This window comes from Siphateles boraxobius, unplaced genomic scaffold (genome assembly GCF_051911475.1).
Source record: "Siphateles boraxobius isolate OS27281-9 unplaced genomic scaffold, OSU_SipBor_1 6, whole genome shotgun sequence".
NCBI lineage: Eukaryota > Metazoa > Chordata > Actinopteri > Cypriniformes > Leuciscidae > Siphateles > Siphateles boraxobius.
In genome coordinates this window covers 30,805,089-30,821,686 of record NW_027509186.1, presented here as the reverse complement: position 1 = coordinate 30,821,686, position 16,598 = coordinate 30,805,089, and the positions used below count along the sequence as shown (strand labels likewise).

Sequence of the window (16,598 nt, the reverse complement as noted above, 5' to 3'; positions counted from 1 at the left end):
ATATCATTCATGACTCTTAAAAGTGCAGATTCCGTACTGAAATTTCTCATAAATCTGATTATCATTCAAGAAAGACTGGAGTTGACTCAAAACCACTTTTTCAAGAATTTTTGAGATAAAGGGTAAATTTGAAATTGTGCGGAAGTTACTCATTACTATAATAAAACAATTTTGTTTAAGTATACTCTTGTGGCCAAATAAACTATAGGTTAATGCATGTGTGCGTAACTCGGGTATACATTTGGAATGATGATCTGGAATCATTAATTTGCTTCAGTTGTTATCTTTACACAGTTCTTATCTTTACTGCCTGTACAGTGACAGTCCATTACACTGAAGAGAAAACACAAATGTAAGGAACTGAAAGGAATACATCATTTTGTCTTACTACAATTGGCACTTTGCACTTGGCTTTGCCCTGACTAGCACAATGAGCTGTACGCTGGTAGGCATATATGCAGAATGAATATGAAAAAAATGGGCCACTGGAATTTACAATGTGGCTTTTTATATCAGAGCTTCAGCCTCATGGGTAATTCACGACACAGGATGCAGGCACATTCATTTGATTCATATTTACCCACACACTTTGTGTCTCCAAAGTATTCCACAAAAAAACTACCAAACATTAATATGTAATTAACATAAACCAGGTAATCCCAGTGTGTTATATTTTTATTTTGGAGGGTTTATTTTTTTGCCTTTGTGCTTATATATATATATATATATATATATATATATATATATATATATATATATATATAAAGCAGAGATCATAATAATAACAGAAAAGTGCAACACAATGGTTTCCTGCTTGGCACCTAAATCTTTTGAAAGTACTTTACAGTATAAAACCTTCTGCCTTCAAATCCAGTTTTCAGTTTTTAATGTCCATTTTATCTGTTGTCATTTAAGCTATTCAGAACAGAGAACATGAACAGAGTGTTCTCTTACATAACTCACAATCTCAACCAGTTGATAGTGATCTGACTGCATTTCAATTCTTCCTGAGTGACGCTTGACAGCAGTCCATTGATTTCCCTTTTTCAATATTCAGATTACAAATCATATGGTAAGCACCTGGGTGTGCATGTATTTTCAAATTGCAAATAATTTAGTGTACACTTCGTAACCTAAGACGACCGAGACGAGGCCGAGACGACCACCATTCAACCCGAAAAGAGTCATATAACCATTCCAATAACTCTGAAGCTGTTCAGTTAAGCTAAAAAAAAACCTGCATAGTGCTGCTTTAAAAGGCTTTACAGCTTTAATTACAGGATATTGTTGTATTTTTTATTAGCAACCCGATACGTTATAATATAAATAACCTTTCCAGGCAGACAGTTGATAAAAACTGTGAATAGAGAGGTCAAAACCATTGGTAAGTGCTCTTTATAGTCTTGTAACATAATGAAAGACTAGTGGAAGGGTTGCAGCCTCTTTTCCCTTTGGACTATTCAGAAACACTTCTGTTCATATTACCACTGCACTGCAATGCTTTAATATTATAAAGGCTGTTGCAAAAAATGTAAAAGGCCCCTTTTTATTTGAATTAAGTTCATAAGCTCAAATGTAGGCTATATATATATATATATATATATATATATATATATATATATATATATATATATATATATATATATATTATTATTATTATTATTATTATTTTTTTTTTATTAGATTTGATTTTTGTGCATTCAAAACATGATAGCTGAAAAACTGAAATCTCATATCTGGTCATTTTTGCTGTGTTAGTAAAAATTAAGATCATTATCTCATCTGAAGTGTGAAATATTGAAACACTAATTGTGGCCTACAGTGAAATTGATGTGTGTATGTGCGAAGTTACACACAACACAGCCAGTATAAAGAAAGCTTATTTAATGTATAATCAGATTTTGAGAAAAGAAATGGGGATCATTTGGGCAAACGCAAAAATGTAATTTGACTCAAAATGACAAAATGGTGAAAAGTCCCAGTGCTGTTCAACTAGATAAGAATGCCATTTGGCCAATCAAATTCGAGAACTGGAACTACAGTGCGTGCTGCATAATGCTACTGAGACAATTAGACATTAGCTTTAATATATATTATTAAATTGTCTTCAAGCTTTTAGATGCCACAGACCCCCAAAATGATCAACCTAGTGCCATTCTAAAATGTAAAAGGCAGCTATATATTTTCATAAATTTATACCCAGACCCAACTTATAATGTGAAAAATTGTTATAATTATGCATAAAATATTTTCTAAAAAATTATTTACTTTCTATCTTTTAACTTTATAGTACTGTAGTGTTAAATGTATTTTTTATTTATTTATTTAAATCAAATGTTTATTTTGGTTGAATTATCTAGTTAGTTTAATATTTTTACTTTACTTTTACTTTTCATGAAGATAATTTGATAAATGTTGCAGTGTTTTGTTTGTTTGTTTGTTTTTAGTTTTTGTCCATACAATGGAACTGAATGGACAGAACTGTCTGGTTACCAGCATTTTTCAAAATATCTTCTTTTGCCTTCCACAGAGGAAAAAACTCTTACAGGTTTAAGGGTAAGTAAATGATGACAAAATTGTTATTTTGGGGTGAACTATCCCTTTAAATATGCATCTTTAAGTTGTTCACCTGAGTTCCATCTGTAACCATAAGGGCCACGGTTATAATTTACCAATGGTTTTTATCAAAATGTATATCTCAGCGTCTTCTGTTATTGATTTGGAACTAATTTCTACAATAGGCAGATGGGATCTTAGGCTGAGGCACATCACAAATCCTTGCCATTCGGCTTCATGCAGATGGTATAGTGTGTTAATAAATGTTCTTCTGATCGCCCTTGAGGGCCAAACAACTGAACCTTAGAATGTCTCATCAGATGATGAAATCAATTAAGCATTGATAGAATAAAAAAATAATGCTTCAAGTAAACATTTTGAGGTGACAAATCTTCAGCTGGGTATAGCCTTATCTGAACAATTTAACCAGGGCTAATATGTTCAAATATTACATACTTTCTATATAGCATCCAATCATATTGCAGCAGAAATGGCTTGCTCCTTTAGTCTCCTTGACAGAGTCCCGATGTGAACGAGGGAAGACAGGTTTCCCTTGAATTTTAATGGTGTCTATGATGTCCTGATGTTCATCTCTTTGCAGGTTGTTCTAGATGTCTGAACAGTGCCAATGAGAAAGGGGATGTTTTGTTTCCAGCCCTAGCAACATGCACCGGATTGGTGGATATGACAGCTCACGCTGCCTGCGATTGGCCGTTATTGTGGAGCATTTTGAGCAGAGAAATTCATCTCTTGCTCTACTGGGTGTGGGTTGCTGTAGGAGGCTGCAGCAGAATGCTGAAAGAGCCAGCAAATCAGGCTGTAAGTTTGTTTTACCTCCGCAATATGAAAAAGAAATAGAATGAATACAATTAAAGTGTAATTTCAGCTGGTACTCGAGCAGTTTATGTGGCAGCCACACATCAGAAGAGATCCGAGTTTAGCATCAGTGAGATAATTTTTCTAATAATTAGTCATGTTGGTAATGAATTCAAATGGAAATGACTAAAGGCATGCAGGTTTGTCATGTGACCTTCAAAGGAAGAAAGTCAGCCATATCTTTGCTGTTTCTTCCCATAAGATTATTTTTAATGCATGCATACTCAAAAGCCAATAATATGGTCCTTATCAGGGCACATTCATACTGTATGTCAAGCACATTATTATAGTTTTGAGAGGTGAACTCTGCAATGCGGTGCTGAACACTAATCATGGATAGAAGGTGCAATGCAGAGGAAAACCATTTGGTCTTCTTTAATTCAGTTGGGGATTCACCACGGTGTTTGAACCTGTTAAATCATTTACAATGCTGCTTAACTTCAGATTACAGTGTGTAAAAAGCAACAGGACTTGGAATTGAGCACACATTGCAAATATTAATTTGACTTTGGTGTAGTTCAGCATTTTGAGTACTTTTTTGTTTTTTTAGATGAGTAAATAATAGAGGAACAGTACACACAACCAGCATTGACATGATGCATCTATGACTACTTGAGTTTGTTTTTTCTGTCTTTTTATTGTTATAATTATTTTGGCTCTTGTGCAACTGCTACATAGTTATTCACATTCAAGATATTGTCACTCAGGATACAGCTAAAAGTAAAAAAATAACAAATAAATTGAAAGGAAAAAAGGCAAATAAATTAATTTAAAAATACTGCCAAAGACAATGTATGGTCCATGTTCTGAATCGGTCACGGAAACACTGATTCGGTAACTTCACTTGTTTAAACCACACGTTCAATGTGCATAATATGACAAGAAGAGCACTCATATATTGTTCAGAGAGCAAAACATTGCTTATGCTTAACAATGTCATGGTTACAATTTACCAAGAAAAACGTCGGTACATTTAAGTGATCAGTAGTGTTTTTCAAAAGTCAGCCTAGCTAAAGAAAAAAACATTTCATGTCACAACGGCAACGCCCATAACAGATCGATTTATTGTTAACAACCACAATTTTGGAATAGCAAATCAAAACGAAAACTGATAAATTATAAATAAACAATACAAAGCCAGTTTACTCTTCAATTATAGGAATACATAACATCCAAGATATAAGTTAATAAAGTCAAGCTATTGTATAAATACATCACCAGCATGCACAATATTGAATCATTGATAGTATCGTTGTAATTATCTGACACTGACGAAACATTATACTTGGCAAGTGCAAAAATAAATTAAACACAGAAGTAAACCACAAACTTTGAAGCTGCAATATTTTTCCTATTTTTTTCTTTCTTTTTGTTTTTTAAAATCCAGAACAGTCTCTGCCTTTTCCCCAAACTGTCCTTCAAAAAAGTCAATGGTTCCAGTAGTATCAGACTGATTATGATGATTATATGACAGTGACTGAACTTTATCTGTTTTGGTGCATTCAGAGAACACAATTTCATTCGCTGCACTTCCGTCTAATAGCTAATTGAATTTCCAGTTCAATCAATTGAGCGCAAACAAGATGATTCGAATAGATCAACTTGTGACTAATACTGGAACCATTTAATACTATCATTATCCTTCGAACACCACCTAACCCTCTTTTGAAATGCATCTCTACGACCCAAAACATAAATAAGCAGCATCCCTTTGAAATACATCAGTCCATATGCCAGTGTGAGGCTGCCATTCCCAACCAACAACGACCGCTTCCGGCTGATTGACTGACATTTCAGTGGTTTTGGCAAATGTCAAAGAGAACCAAGAAGAGGGAGGCCCATTCAACTATATATATATTTCTGTATATATTCAAACTAGGACTTCAGCCCCCCCTTTACCACCCTTGATATTTTTTTCTTTTAACTCGTGGAAAAATAAAGAACTGCTGCTGCAGAGGAAACCATGGCAAAAGCTGCTGCCAAAGTCCACCAGCCATTTTTATGTATCTAGATAGAGAGGCTGTCTACTTTTAATTGTTGCCCTCCCCAGCCTCATCGTCTTGCTGGTCACTCGTCCACAGTGTTAAGTTGTCTCGGAGGAGCTGCATGATGAGGGTTGAGTCTTTGTAGGAGTCCTCATTGAGGGTGTCAAGCTCAGCGATGGCGTCGTCGAAGGCTGTCTTGGCCAGATGACAGGCCTGCTCCGGAGCATTCTGGATCTCGTAGTAGAAGACGGAGTAGTTGAGGGCCAATCCCAGCCGGATGGGGTGAGTGGGCTGCATGTGCTCTTTACTGATCTCGTGAGCCTCGTTGTAGGCCTTCTCGGAGGATTCCACCACGGTGGAACGCTTCTCGCCTGTGGCCACCTCGGCCAAGTAACGGTAATAGTCTCCCTTCATCTTCAGGTAGAAGACCTTGCTCTCGTGCTGGGTTTCACTGCAGTTCTTGATCAGGAAGTTATCCAATAGGTTGAGCACGTCCTGGCACACGGCCTCCAGTTCCTTCTCAATCTTCTCACGGTAGGCCCTCACCATCTCGATCTTCTTCTCGTTGCCATCCGCGGAGGTCTTCTGCTCGATGCTGGAGATGACCCTCCAGGACGAGCGACGAGCGCCTACCACGTTCTTGTAGGCGACCGACAATAGATTCCTCTCTTCGTTGGACAAGGCCTCGTTCAGCTCGGTCACCTACGAAGGAGGCAAATAGAACGCCGTTTGAGAAAAGAGACGTAAAACATCCAACAAGGTGATTACAGATATGCTTTCTTCATAAGTTGAGCAAATTTACATTAAAGTCAGCATGAAATCAAAAAGGACAATTCTTGTTTTTTGTGGATACTAGGGCTGCAAGATTAATGAAATGGCAAAGGCTGCGATTATTTTATATGCGCAGCTTGTCAGTGACGTACGGCCATCTGAAAGCACAGCGAGTTTGAGTCGCTTATAACGTGCAATTGAAAAAGCAACATGCGTCAAGCATCCTTCAAAACATGAGAAGCATTCATGAACCTCTTGTCCAACAAAAGACAACATTTAATAAATCAATCAAAGCATTTCAATCTTCTGTTTATTCAGCTACAGCGATAGTATGATGCCCATAGGGATTTCCTGGAATGACACAGTTGTCTACTTCTGCAGCGGAGCTTATTTGGCGTGTCTGCGTGAGAGCGCCCTCTAGCTTTCAGATGGAGCAGCATTTACTACCGATCCGCCATGCTGCACTGACAAACTGTGCATAAAATAATCGCACCAAATATTAAGCCCTAGTGCATACCGTTATTTATTTTTTTCATGTGATCTCCTAATTTTTTATCAAAATAACTTCCTCTCCTTCTTGCAGCGACATCTCTTCTCTTCTCTGATGACGTGTTTAATGGCACAAGGGCGATAAAGGAAAACCTGTCACTCACATGAGATCGACCAATAGCAAACCACAACCATCCAATGATCCAATCAATTCTCCTTTGACAAAATCAAGTCCTGCACTACACCTTTTCTCATTCAAGAAACCGTTTCACTCGGATATACATCGCAATAGGGAACAAAAAACTATCACAACTTCAGTTGCATGCTAACTTTAACATTAAAATGAATGTACAATGATTAATTTTTCAATTGTATAATGATAATATCCACACAGAGCTTCATCAGCTGGCTGAATGCATTGTGCAGCCATGAGCTCAAGTTATATGCCAAGTGCAGTTTCCATGGCAATAGTCTAATTTTGTACAGTAGTCCAACTCTATCTAGCGAGATGACGGAGCGCTAGCGCTACACAATGCACTAGAGGTGAAATCACTTCAGCTGAGAGTGGGGGCAGGGTGAGGATAGGGGGCAGGGGTGGGAGGCGAAATGTTCCCACATACCCCTCAGGGCAGCTGCAGTGTAAGTTAACACGATCTCTGTGAGGCAGTTCATGTGTTATGGTGGCCTTCTCTCTGACCTTTCTCTTACCAAACTGGGACTAACATACTATGTATGTAAAACTAGGTTGATTCCATATTTTAACAAAAATCACTCATTTCAACTACAGATCTCCTTCTAGTCACAATGTAAGAACCTCTTTGTGGTCCACTAACATAATATCACATGTGTTTTCTGTAATGATGAAGGAACTGTATGTGCAATTAAACACTTTTCAAAGGCCATGTGCCTCAGATCAAGTTTTCTGATTTTAGATTTCAGCTAAAATTATTCCCTCAAAGTCCAAAGAGAATTGAATTCAAAGAAAAAGATCAGAAAACAGGAACAGTGGTAGGACAGGAAGACGGGACTCATAACGAAACATAGGCAGGAGGACATGAAAGTGTTTTATTTAAAAAGGAAACAACAAACTTATAGCTATTTATATCTGGGTACACAAGTTCTGCGCAACGCAGATTTGGCATTCCTCTCGAAGACAGATAGTAACGGGTAGTTGTGGTGGGTAACGGGTGTTAGTGACCTTGTTACCTTGGTAGCCGTGTTGAAATCAGATGCAAATATTTACACATAAGGAAGCCGTTCCCAAATTTTAAGTAAAAAGCCGGATGATCTTACTCAAATGTGAAGTTTTAAGCTTTGCCTATTGCTGCTCATCCACTTTGCCTGAATGCATCAAGATAATGGAGGCCTGTGGGCACTTTCCCATCAGGTCTGTGGTGGCTAAATGGGCTTTTATCCATGGGACCAAAGTAACTAGAGTCAAACTGCTTATAAATCTCCCCCACTGATCCATGAAGCTAAAATTTCCTGTCCGGTGTACAAAACAATCTTTGCAAGGATGGGAACCTTCCCTTTTAACAGTCATTTGGGATTTCGATCAAGGTAATATGGCGGTAAGAAAATATATCCATTTTAGCAAAATTGATCTAGCAGATCTTTGCAATCAATACACTTATTGTACATGTTGGTATTCAATTAAGACTTTATTTTAAACACTGCTAATGAGTACTAACACATCTGGTCTAGATTATACATACGCAGATTTTGCACTGTAGTCTATTTTCAGTTGTTTTATGGCTGTTGCAATATGCAAATCTTTTTTTGGGGGTCATAGACTAAAAAGCGTTGAAGTAGACACATCTAAATGTCTTTTGTAATTAAGTCAAAAATGTATTGCCATGGGCAAGAAACATTCAATCACTCAAGAAATAAGAGAAGAGATGCTAGATGACACCCCTCCAGAAAAAAAGCATGATGTCAACACTTGACAAAGCAGAAATGGAAGGGTCCTCCTCAATCTCCATAAACCTATGTAAGACTAGAGTCTCCTGAATGCCCTCCCTCGGATGGGAATATAGTCAGGATGCTGACGTGAAGAAGTGTTAGAGCTTAAGATGCAGATGTTTGCCACCCCTCGAGAAGCCCTAAGGCCTTGAATGATTTCATTATTGTGCCCTGTATGCTCACACCTCAAACACTGTTAAAAAAAACACTATTGAAGAGATACATTTCCTTTAATAGGCTAATATATTAATATGTGGGTTTAGAACAAGAAGGAATCGTGGACCTTACTGAATCATGGACCTTACTGCAATATGACAAGGATGGAAGATTCTGGAAGGAATGCTGCTGCCTCTAACGTTGGTTTAGAGGAAATATCTTAACAACTCCTATATGTAGAAAATGAATATGGGAAGACATAAGTAAATTATGAGAATGCGAGAGAAAAAAACAAAGGCATTTTTAATTTATATGCTGATGATGGAAAATTAATATCTAATGTATTTATGACAATACACTATGCTTGGGTAAAGAACAGCAATGACAAAATGCCTATTTCTAATGTAAATTCAAATACTATCCAACACTGCGTTTATGACCATGAATATGCAGTATGTTACAAAGAGCAACGATTTAAAAAAGCATAAAGTGAAAAATAGGGAGTTTTTTCATTATTTCTGAAAGCTATGTTGAAACAGATCTTTATACATTTGTCATGTGTCGTCTCATTCATTTGATTGTGTGGGTTCGGGTAAGACAGGAGGCACCGCCCAAGAAGCAGACAGTCTACTACACCCGATCCACTGCACTCTCAATAATACAGCTCTGATTTATCATAGATCAACACCCAAAAAAATATTATACAACACCATACTAATGCATTTCGTTACATGCAATATTTTACTGTCACTTCACCCATGTGATCTTTCAACATATTAGCCTACCCCTTTTCCTCCAAATGCATCGAGCTTATAGGCTAGGCATAATACGACAATTATATCACCATATTATATATATATATATATATATATATATATATATATATATATATATATATATATATATATATATATATATATATATTATAGAAATAAATTGAAATAATGACTTACCGATTTCATGGCTGCTGCCATATCATCATATCTCTCTGCCTGTTCAGCCAGCCTGGCTTTTTGAACCAGCTGCTCGCGGTCAACCATGTTGGATGGTTATGGTTTGGACGATATAATTTTTTTGGGGGGAAGAACTGGTAATATTGTATGAGCTATGCGGTGTACTTGACTGAACGAGAGCTTGTCTGCAGCTGTTCCTCGCTATCTGCGCTCGTGCCGACGGGCCACCCTCGCCCCTCCTCAAGTGCTCGAGGGCTACGTCAGGGTTCTATAAACGTGGGTGCTATGGCAAGCTGATACAACATTTCAAACAGTTGCTAAAACTAGCAACTATTTATATTTATTTTTTAAACTAGAAACTATTGTTATGTTTCTAGCACATTTTTAATTATAAGTAAGCAATCCATCCGTGACTAGTATCTTTATATAATATATATATAGGCCTATCTATGTACACACACTGCCGTTCAAATGTTTGGGATTGCTAAGATTTTTAATGTTTCTAAAAGTAGTCTCTTATGCTCACCAAGGCTGCATTTATTTTATTTAAAAAAAAAACAGTAGGCTAATGTTTTGAAATATTATTACAATTTAAAATAACTGTTTTCTATTTTAATATATTTTATAATGTCATCAATACTCAATACTTTCATTCAAGAAATCAATATTTTTATTCAGCAAGAATGCATCAAATTGATCAAAAGTTACAGTAAAGACATTTATAGGCCTAATGTTACAAAAAGATTATATTTCAATGAAATAAAATCCTGAGGAAAAAATTGTCCACAACTGTTTTCAACTAGCGTTACATCAGCATTTTAGAATGATTTCTGAAGGATCATGTGACACTGAAGACTGGAGTAATGATGGTGAAAATTCAGCTTTGCATCACAGGAATAATAAATAAAAAAAATTAAAAAAAAAAATATATATATATATACATACATATATATATATATATATATATATATATATATATATATATATATGTATATATATATATATATATAAAGGTGCTGGTCATATAATTAGAATATCAGAATCAGAAAGAGCTTTATTGCCACACACAAGGAATTTGTTTTGGTACTGAGGCTTCCAGTGGACATATACAAATACAAATACAACAAGAAACATAATACTACAAATTATAAGAATAAAAAATTAAAATATAAATATATGAGAATAAAAGTATCACAGTTGGGTTTAGTCAGAATAGACATTTTCAGATTTACTGATTATGAACATATTTATAGTGTTTTGAATATTATAAATAAATAAATCTACATATAAGTATCACCTGAGTTGTAGGGTATTGCACTAAACAGTGGGAGTATTGCACTTAAGGCATATGACTTGGGAGGAGTGTTAACTGTTCAGGAGGGAAATATCATCAAAAATTTGATTTATTTCAAGAATTCAACTTAACAGGTGAAACTAATATATTATATAGACTCGTTACATGCAAAGTGAGATATTTATTTGTTATAATTTTGATGATTATGGCTTACAGCTTATGAAACCCACAAAATCAAAATCCCAGAAAATTAGAATATTACATGAAATCACACAGTAATTACACAGGAATACCATGGTCATTGAACCAGGTTTTGGTTCTTTTGGCAGTGTGGGCAGGTGCAAATCCTGCTGGAAAATGAAGTCAGCATGAAGTGATCTGAAAATGTCCTGGTAGACAGCTGCGTTGACTCTGGATTTAATAAAGCACAGTGGACCAAAGTCCTCTTTTCTGATGAGAGCAAATTTTGCATCTCATTAATTGGAAACCAAGGTCCCAGAGTCTGGAGGAAGAATGGAGAGGCACACAATCCAAGATGCTTGAAGTCCAGTGTGAAGTTTCCACAGTCTGTGTTGGTTTGGGGAGCCATGTCATCGGCTGGTGTTGGTCCACTGTGCTGTCCACTCAACGCAGTCGTCTACCAGGACATGTTCAGAGCACTTCCTGCTGCCTTCAGCAAACAAGCTTTATGAAGATGCTTCCTTCATTTTCCAGCAGGATTTTGCACCTGCCCACACTGCCAAAAGAACCAAAACCTGGTTCAATGACCATGGTATTCCTGTTACTGTGTGATTTCATGTAATATTCAAATTTTCTGGGATTTTGATTTTGTGGGTTTCATAAGCTGTAAGCCATAATCATCAAAATTATAACAAATAAAGTGTTGAAATATCTCACTTTGCATGTAATGAGTCTATATAATATATTAGTTTCACCTGTTAAGTTGAATTCTTGAAATGAATCAACTTTTTGATGATATTCTAATTATATGACCAGCACCTGTATGTGTGTATATATATATATATATATATATATATATATATATATATATATATATATATATATATATATATATATATATATATAGTATACATATATATATAAGACATAAGAGTTTTTTTTTAAAAACATTAAAAATCTTACAGACAGATAGATAGATAGATAGATAGATAGATAGTTATAGATAGATAGATAGATAGATAGATAGATAGATAGATAGATAGATAGATAGATAGATATGATAGATAGATAGATAGATAGATAGATAGATAGATAGATAGATAGATAGATAGATAGATAGATAGATAGATAGATAGATAGATAGATAGATAGATAGATAGATAGATAGATCTTCCCCAAATATATTTGGTTATTTTAAAGTTTAGTTTTAAATGAATAAATGTTCAAATGGCTTGCCATATGGGTGCCTCACTCATGATGTAATAGTCCTTATATGGGAGTCAAGAGGCCACATATCAGCAGTGATGATGATGATGGCACATTAGAGGTCTTCTAAGAAAAAATGCAACATGGTCGAATGAGTCACCCACTATTACCAATTCTAGCACCCCTCCTGTATGGAGTGGAGGATTTTGGGGATGACAGAATTATGGTAACATTTAGGATAGTGTGTCTCATGTTTTGTCCATGCTCAGAAAGGTTATAGGTTATTAGACCGATGGAACACACAAACAACTTGGTCTTTCATATGGGTCATTTCACAAGAACAGTGCAATGTATATCCCTTATAGGGCCAGTTGTCATATGGGGAATTGGGCACAAAGTTTAACTTATCTATAATATTCTCTCTATGAATTTATTTCTTTTACATTGTTCTCTAGGTAATTTGAAAGTATCACAGGAAATTCCAGAATAGAATAAAATCGAATAGAATATGTAAGTGTCAGTGAAATGGTAATTACGAATAGTAAATTCCAGAACAGAATAGAATAGAATATGGAAGTGTGAGCATCATGGTAATTACAAATAGGAATAGAATAGAATAGAATAGAATAGAATAGAATAGAATAGAATAGAATAGAATAGAATAGAATAGAATAGAATAGAATAGAATAGAATAGAAGTGAAGTTTTTCCCCATGACCATAATGCTTGGTTTTATACAATATCTCCACAATATTTTAGGTAGCCCTTACAAAGCCTTTTTTGTTTACAAAGGATTGTCCTGAAAAGGTGAAAAGGACATGCTGGGTCACTTCCTTGGCGATAATGCGGTTAACAGCTAGCTCTACTTGGCACAGATCAGAACGGATGGCTCAGCTAATCGGCAGGGCTGTGCGCAGCAGGACTGGGCCAAATCCACTGGCAGTGTTATTCCTTGTCCTTTCTCACCATGATGTGAAATTTGTTCATTTACTAAATAATTATGTAGACTATCTTTAAAAAATGGACTTGTCAGATGTCAGATTTGCATTTGGAGACGTTTCAGGTAAAACTGATCCATTTCTTCCAAGAGGATTAGTCTCAAGCAGATTATCTTGGCTCCCTCTCTTAATGCTAAAGCTAGGGAGCATATGGGTGTTTGCTAACCACCTGTCTACCTACTTAGGGGACATCAGACGGACAGTCACAGGGATAGAGGAAGAAGACTACAATGATTGGGATGGAAGTCTATCTATATCCAGATGGTCTTATGGTTGCTTCACCAGAAGATATAGAGAAGTGGGAATCAGAGAGGGAAATGTATGAGCCGAATGTACGCCTCTTTGTGGCTCTGTTCTCATACAACCCTGCGGTGATGTCACCAAACCCTGAAACAATGGAGGAGGAACTGCCTTTTCAACAAGGACAGATCATTAAAGTAAAGATGATGTTTTCTTCCTCTCAGTTGTTCTTTTATCTTAATTCAGATAAAATTAAGCTAATTAAACTTAATCAGTCGCAATGCATCATCTTTAGATCATTTCTGTTCTGCTTCGCTCATGCTGTGTTGGGAAGCCTCAGAGTCATTGGGATAATGTTCTCTTGTAGGTATATGGAGATAAAGACGCTGATGGCTTCTACAGTGGGGAGACTGGTGGTCGCTTTGGTTTTGTGCCAAGCAACATGGTATCTGAGATTCCTGTGGAAGACGGAGAGCTTAAATGTCATCTGTTCCGGCAGGGGTTTTTACCAGAGGAGACGCCTTCTATAGGCAAGTATTTTTTGTCTTTCTTTTTTATTTGATAAAACTATCCACGCAATTAGTACATTATTAAAAGTATTAAACTATTATGGATTTATTGATTGATTCATGGCTTCTTTGTACTATTAATATTAGCACCCAGTGATACTTCTAGTGTGGCGGATGGTGAGAAGGTCCACAGGATGGTGGCCATTTTTGATTACGACCCTTGGGAAAGTTCTCCAAACTTGGATATTGAGGTGAATAATAAAAATATATATTTTTTTACATTTCTCCATGTGTGTAGGTGTGCGTGCGTGTGCGTGTGCGTGTGTGTGTGTGTGTGTGTGTGATTTAAAATAGATATATATATTTTAATAAAAAACAATATAAAATAAATAGTTAATAGTTACAAATGTTGATTTTGAAATTATTATTAACTAATAATATTAACTAATACGTTTTTTATATTAAAATATTTTAACTATTATAAAATAATAATTATATATTATTGCGATCATTTGATTTGTTTAAAATGAAAATATTATATCAATATAACAAGTCTGGAATATTATTTATGGTAAAACCTTTTAGGGTCCAATTCTCTAGTATGCTTATAATGATATTGGCTGTTTATAAAGCACATATTAATCATATTCTTCAAAAAGCAGTAATTAGGAGTTTATTGAGGCAAAGTCAATTTAGTTAATAGTGAAAATTGGACCATAATCTAAAGTGTGAACTTATTTATTTATCAAATGATAATCAAGACATAAATTAAACATCCTAGAAAAATCCTATTTATTGATAACTTCTTTAATGATATACCACTTAAATGAATCTTAAAATATCGAATATCATTTTAAATCTGTGTATTTTGGTTGTTTAGGATGAGCTTCCCTTTCGTGCTGGAGACATCATATATGTTTTTGGGGAAATGGACAGTGATGGATTTTATTATGTAAGTATTACAACTCTGTCTATACCATGCATGCATTTTTTTTTTTTTTTTTTTGTAGAAATCTTGAATTAAAGAATGAATGTTTTATCGATCCAGGGGGATCTACATGGTTATCGAGGTCTTGTGCCATCAAACTTCTTGCAACCACTGCCTTGGGATTAAATGAAATGAGCAATCATAAATCAAGAACAGAAGAGAGGCCTCAGATTGTGACTGTAACCCACTTTACTGAATTCACCTCCAACTCCATTCTTGCTTTTTGTTTTTCAGGTCATTTTTTATATAAGGTGTCTTTTTCCTGTAATGTACTGTACATGACACTGTATCCCCCCCCCATTGCACTCGACCTTCTCTCTACATATTCCCTAACTGTAGCTCAAGTACGTACATTAAAGCGAATTCATTTCTGTATAATACAAGAGCTTTTGGAAGCAGCTAGTGTATTATAGCCTTAAATAACTGATAATGGCAGTTTAATAATTATCATTTTTTACTTTATAAGTAAGTGTCTTCTTTATATGATTTAAGCTATTTTTGTAATGTCATTCGTCTATGTGTTATTTTAACAACTCCATACTCTGTTTTCCACGCGCATTTGCAGTAACTTAATTTCCCCATTTCATAATTTATTCAATATACAAGTTAATTTGCATACATACAGATGAACACTTAAAAAAAAACCAGTTGCATTACAATCAGCCATGAAACACATTCTTAATAAATATTTAATAGATGGGACATTCATATTCAGCATCTTTGGTGCTCCATCGCAGCCAACAGTACACTCATCCATAAAGTAGGAAACACTACACCGTGTAAAGACCTTTAGTAGTGCTGTCTACTTTATGAGTGACTGCACTGTACCTCTGAAGTTCCCGCCTCGTCTCTTTGTGGTCCAATCGTTACATTGCATGCTTCCTCTTATCTTCTCCATGTGCTCCAAATGTTCATTTTACAGCTATTTGTTAAACCTGTAAGAAATTAAATCAAATTAATGTATTTAAATAAGTCAAATCATGTTTAAACATGGTTGGATGTTCAGCTGCATCAACTTCATAGTTCATAGTGAGTCACTGTAAACAATAAAGGAGTTTAGAATAATTTTTATTGCCTATATATATAGTGCTATTGCAGGTAAAAATTCAATATTACATGTGAAATTAACTAATCAAAAAAAGAATCATGTATAATACATCAAGTTTTGCTGTGTTTTAAGATTTTATTGTGAAGTCTGAACCTTTGAAATGGACTATTACATTTTGGTATTGTTATTTAAAACTAAAAATAAATGTGTACAAAGATAAAAAATGGGTGTGTATTTATTTTTTATTTTTTTGAAATTTAAGTTGTAACAAATTCACTTACACAATCACGTTGAGCAGTTGACCATCTTATATAGTTTAACCCAAGTTCATAAAAACAAATAAACTGTATATGTATCCAATATTTTAGAATAAACCGAAGAGCAGTGA

The 16,598-nt window shown here is 35.2% G+C and overlaps 2 protein-coding genes across 2 annotated transcripts; one reads left to right on the top strand and one right to left on the bottom strand.

Moving 5' to 3' along the window:
- Positions 1 to 4,049: 4,049 nt before the first annotated feature.
- ywhag2 (3-monooxygenase/tryptophan 5-monooxygenase activation protein, gamma polypeptide 2) lies at positions 4,050 to 10,010 on the bottom strand. Its single transcript, XM_077208883.1, has 2 exons — positions 9,749 to 10,010; positions 4,050 to 6,119 (listed from the first exon to the last, which is right to left on the bottom strand). Exons 1-2 carry the CDS (start codon positions 9,833 to 9,835, stop codon positions 5,463 to 5,465), a joined length of 744 nt encoding a protein of 247 aa, XP_077064998.1. The 5' UTR covers positions 9,836 to 10,010; the 3' UTR covers positions 4,050 to 5,462.
- A 3,288-nt stretch (positions 10,011 to 13,298) lies between these two features.
- Positions 13,299 to 16,598, top strand: LOC143716362 (RIMS-binding protein 2). The gene is made up of 5 exons (XM_077208882.1): positions 13,299 to 13,862; positions 14,033 to 14,195; positions 14,322 to 14,425; positions 15,055 to 15,126; positions 15,223 to 16,598. Exons 1-5 carry the CDS (start codon positions 13,656 to 13,658, stop codon positions 15,286 to 15,288), a joined length of 612 nt encoding a protein of 203 aa, XP_077064997.1. The 5' UTR covers positions 13,299 to 13,655; the 3' UTR covers positions 15,289 to 16,598.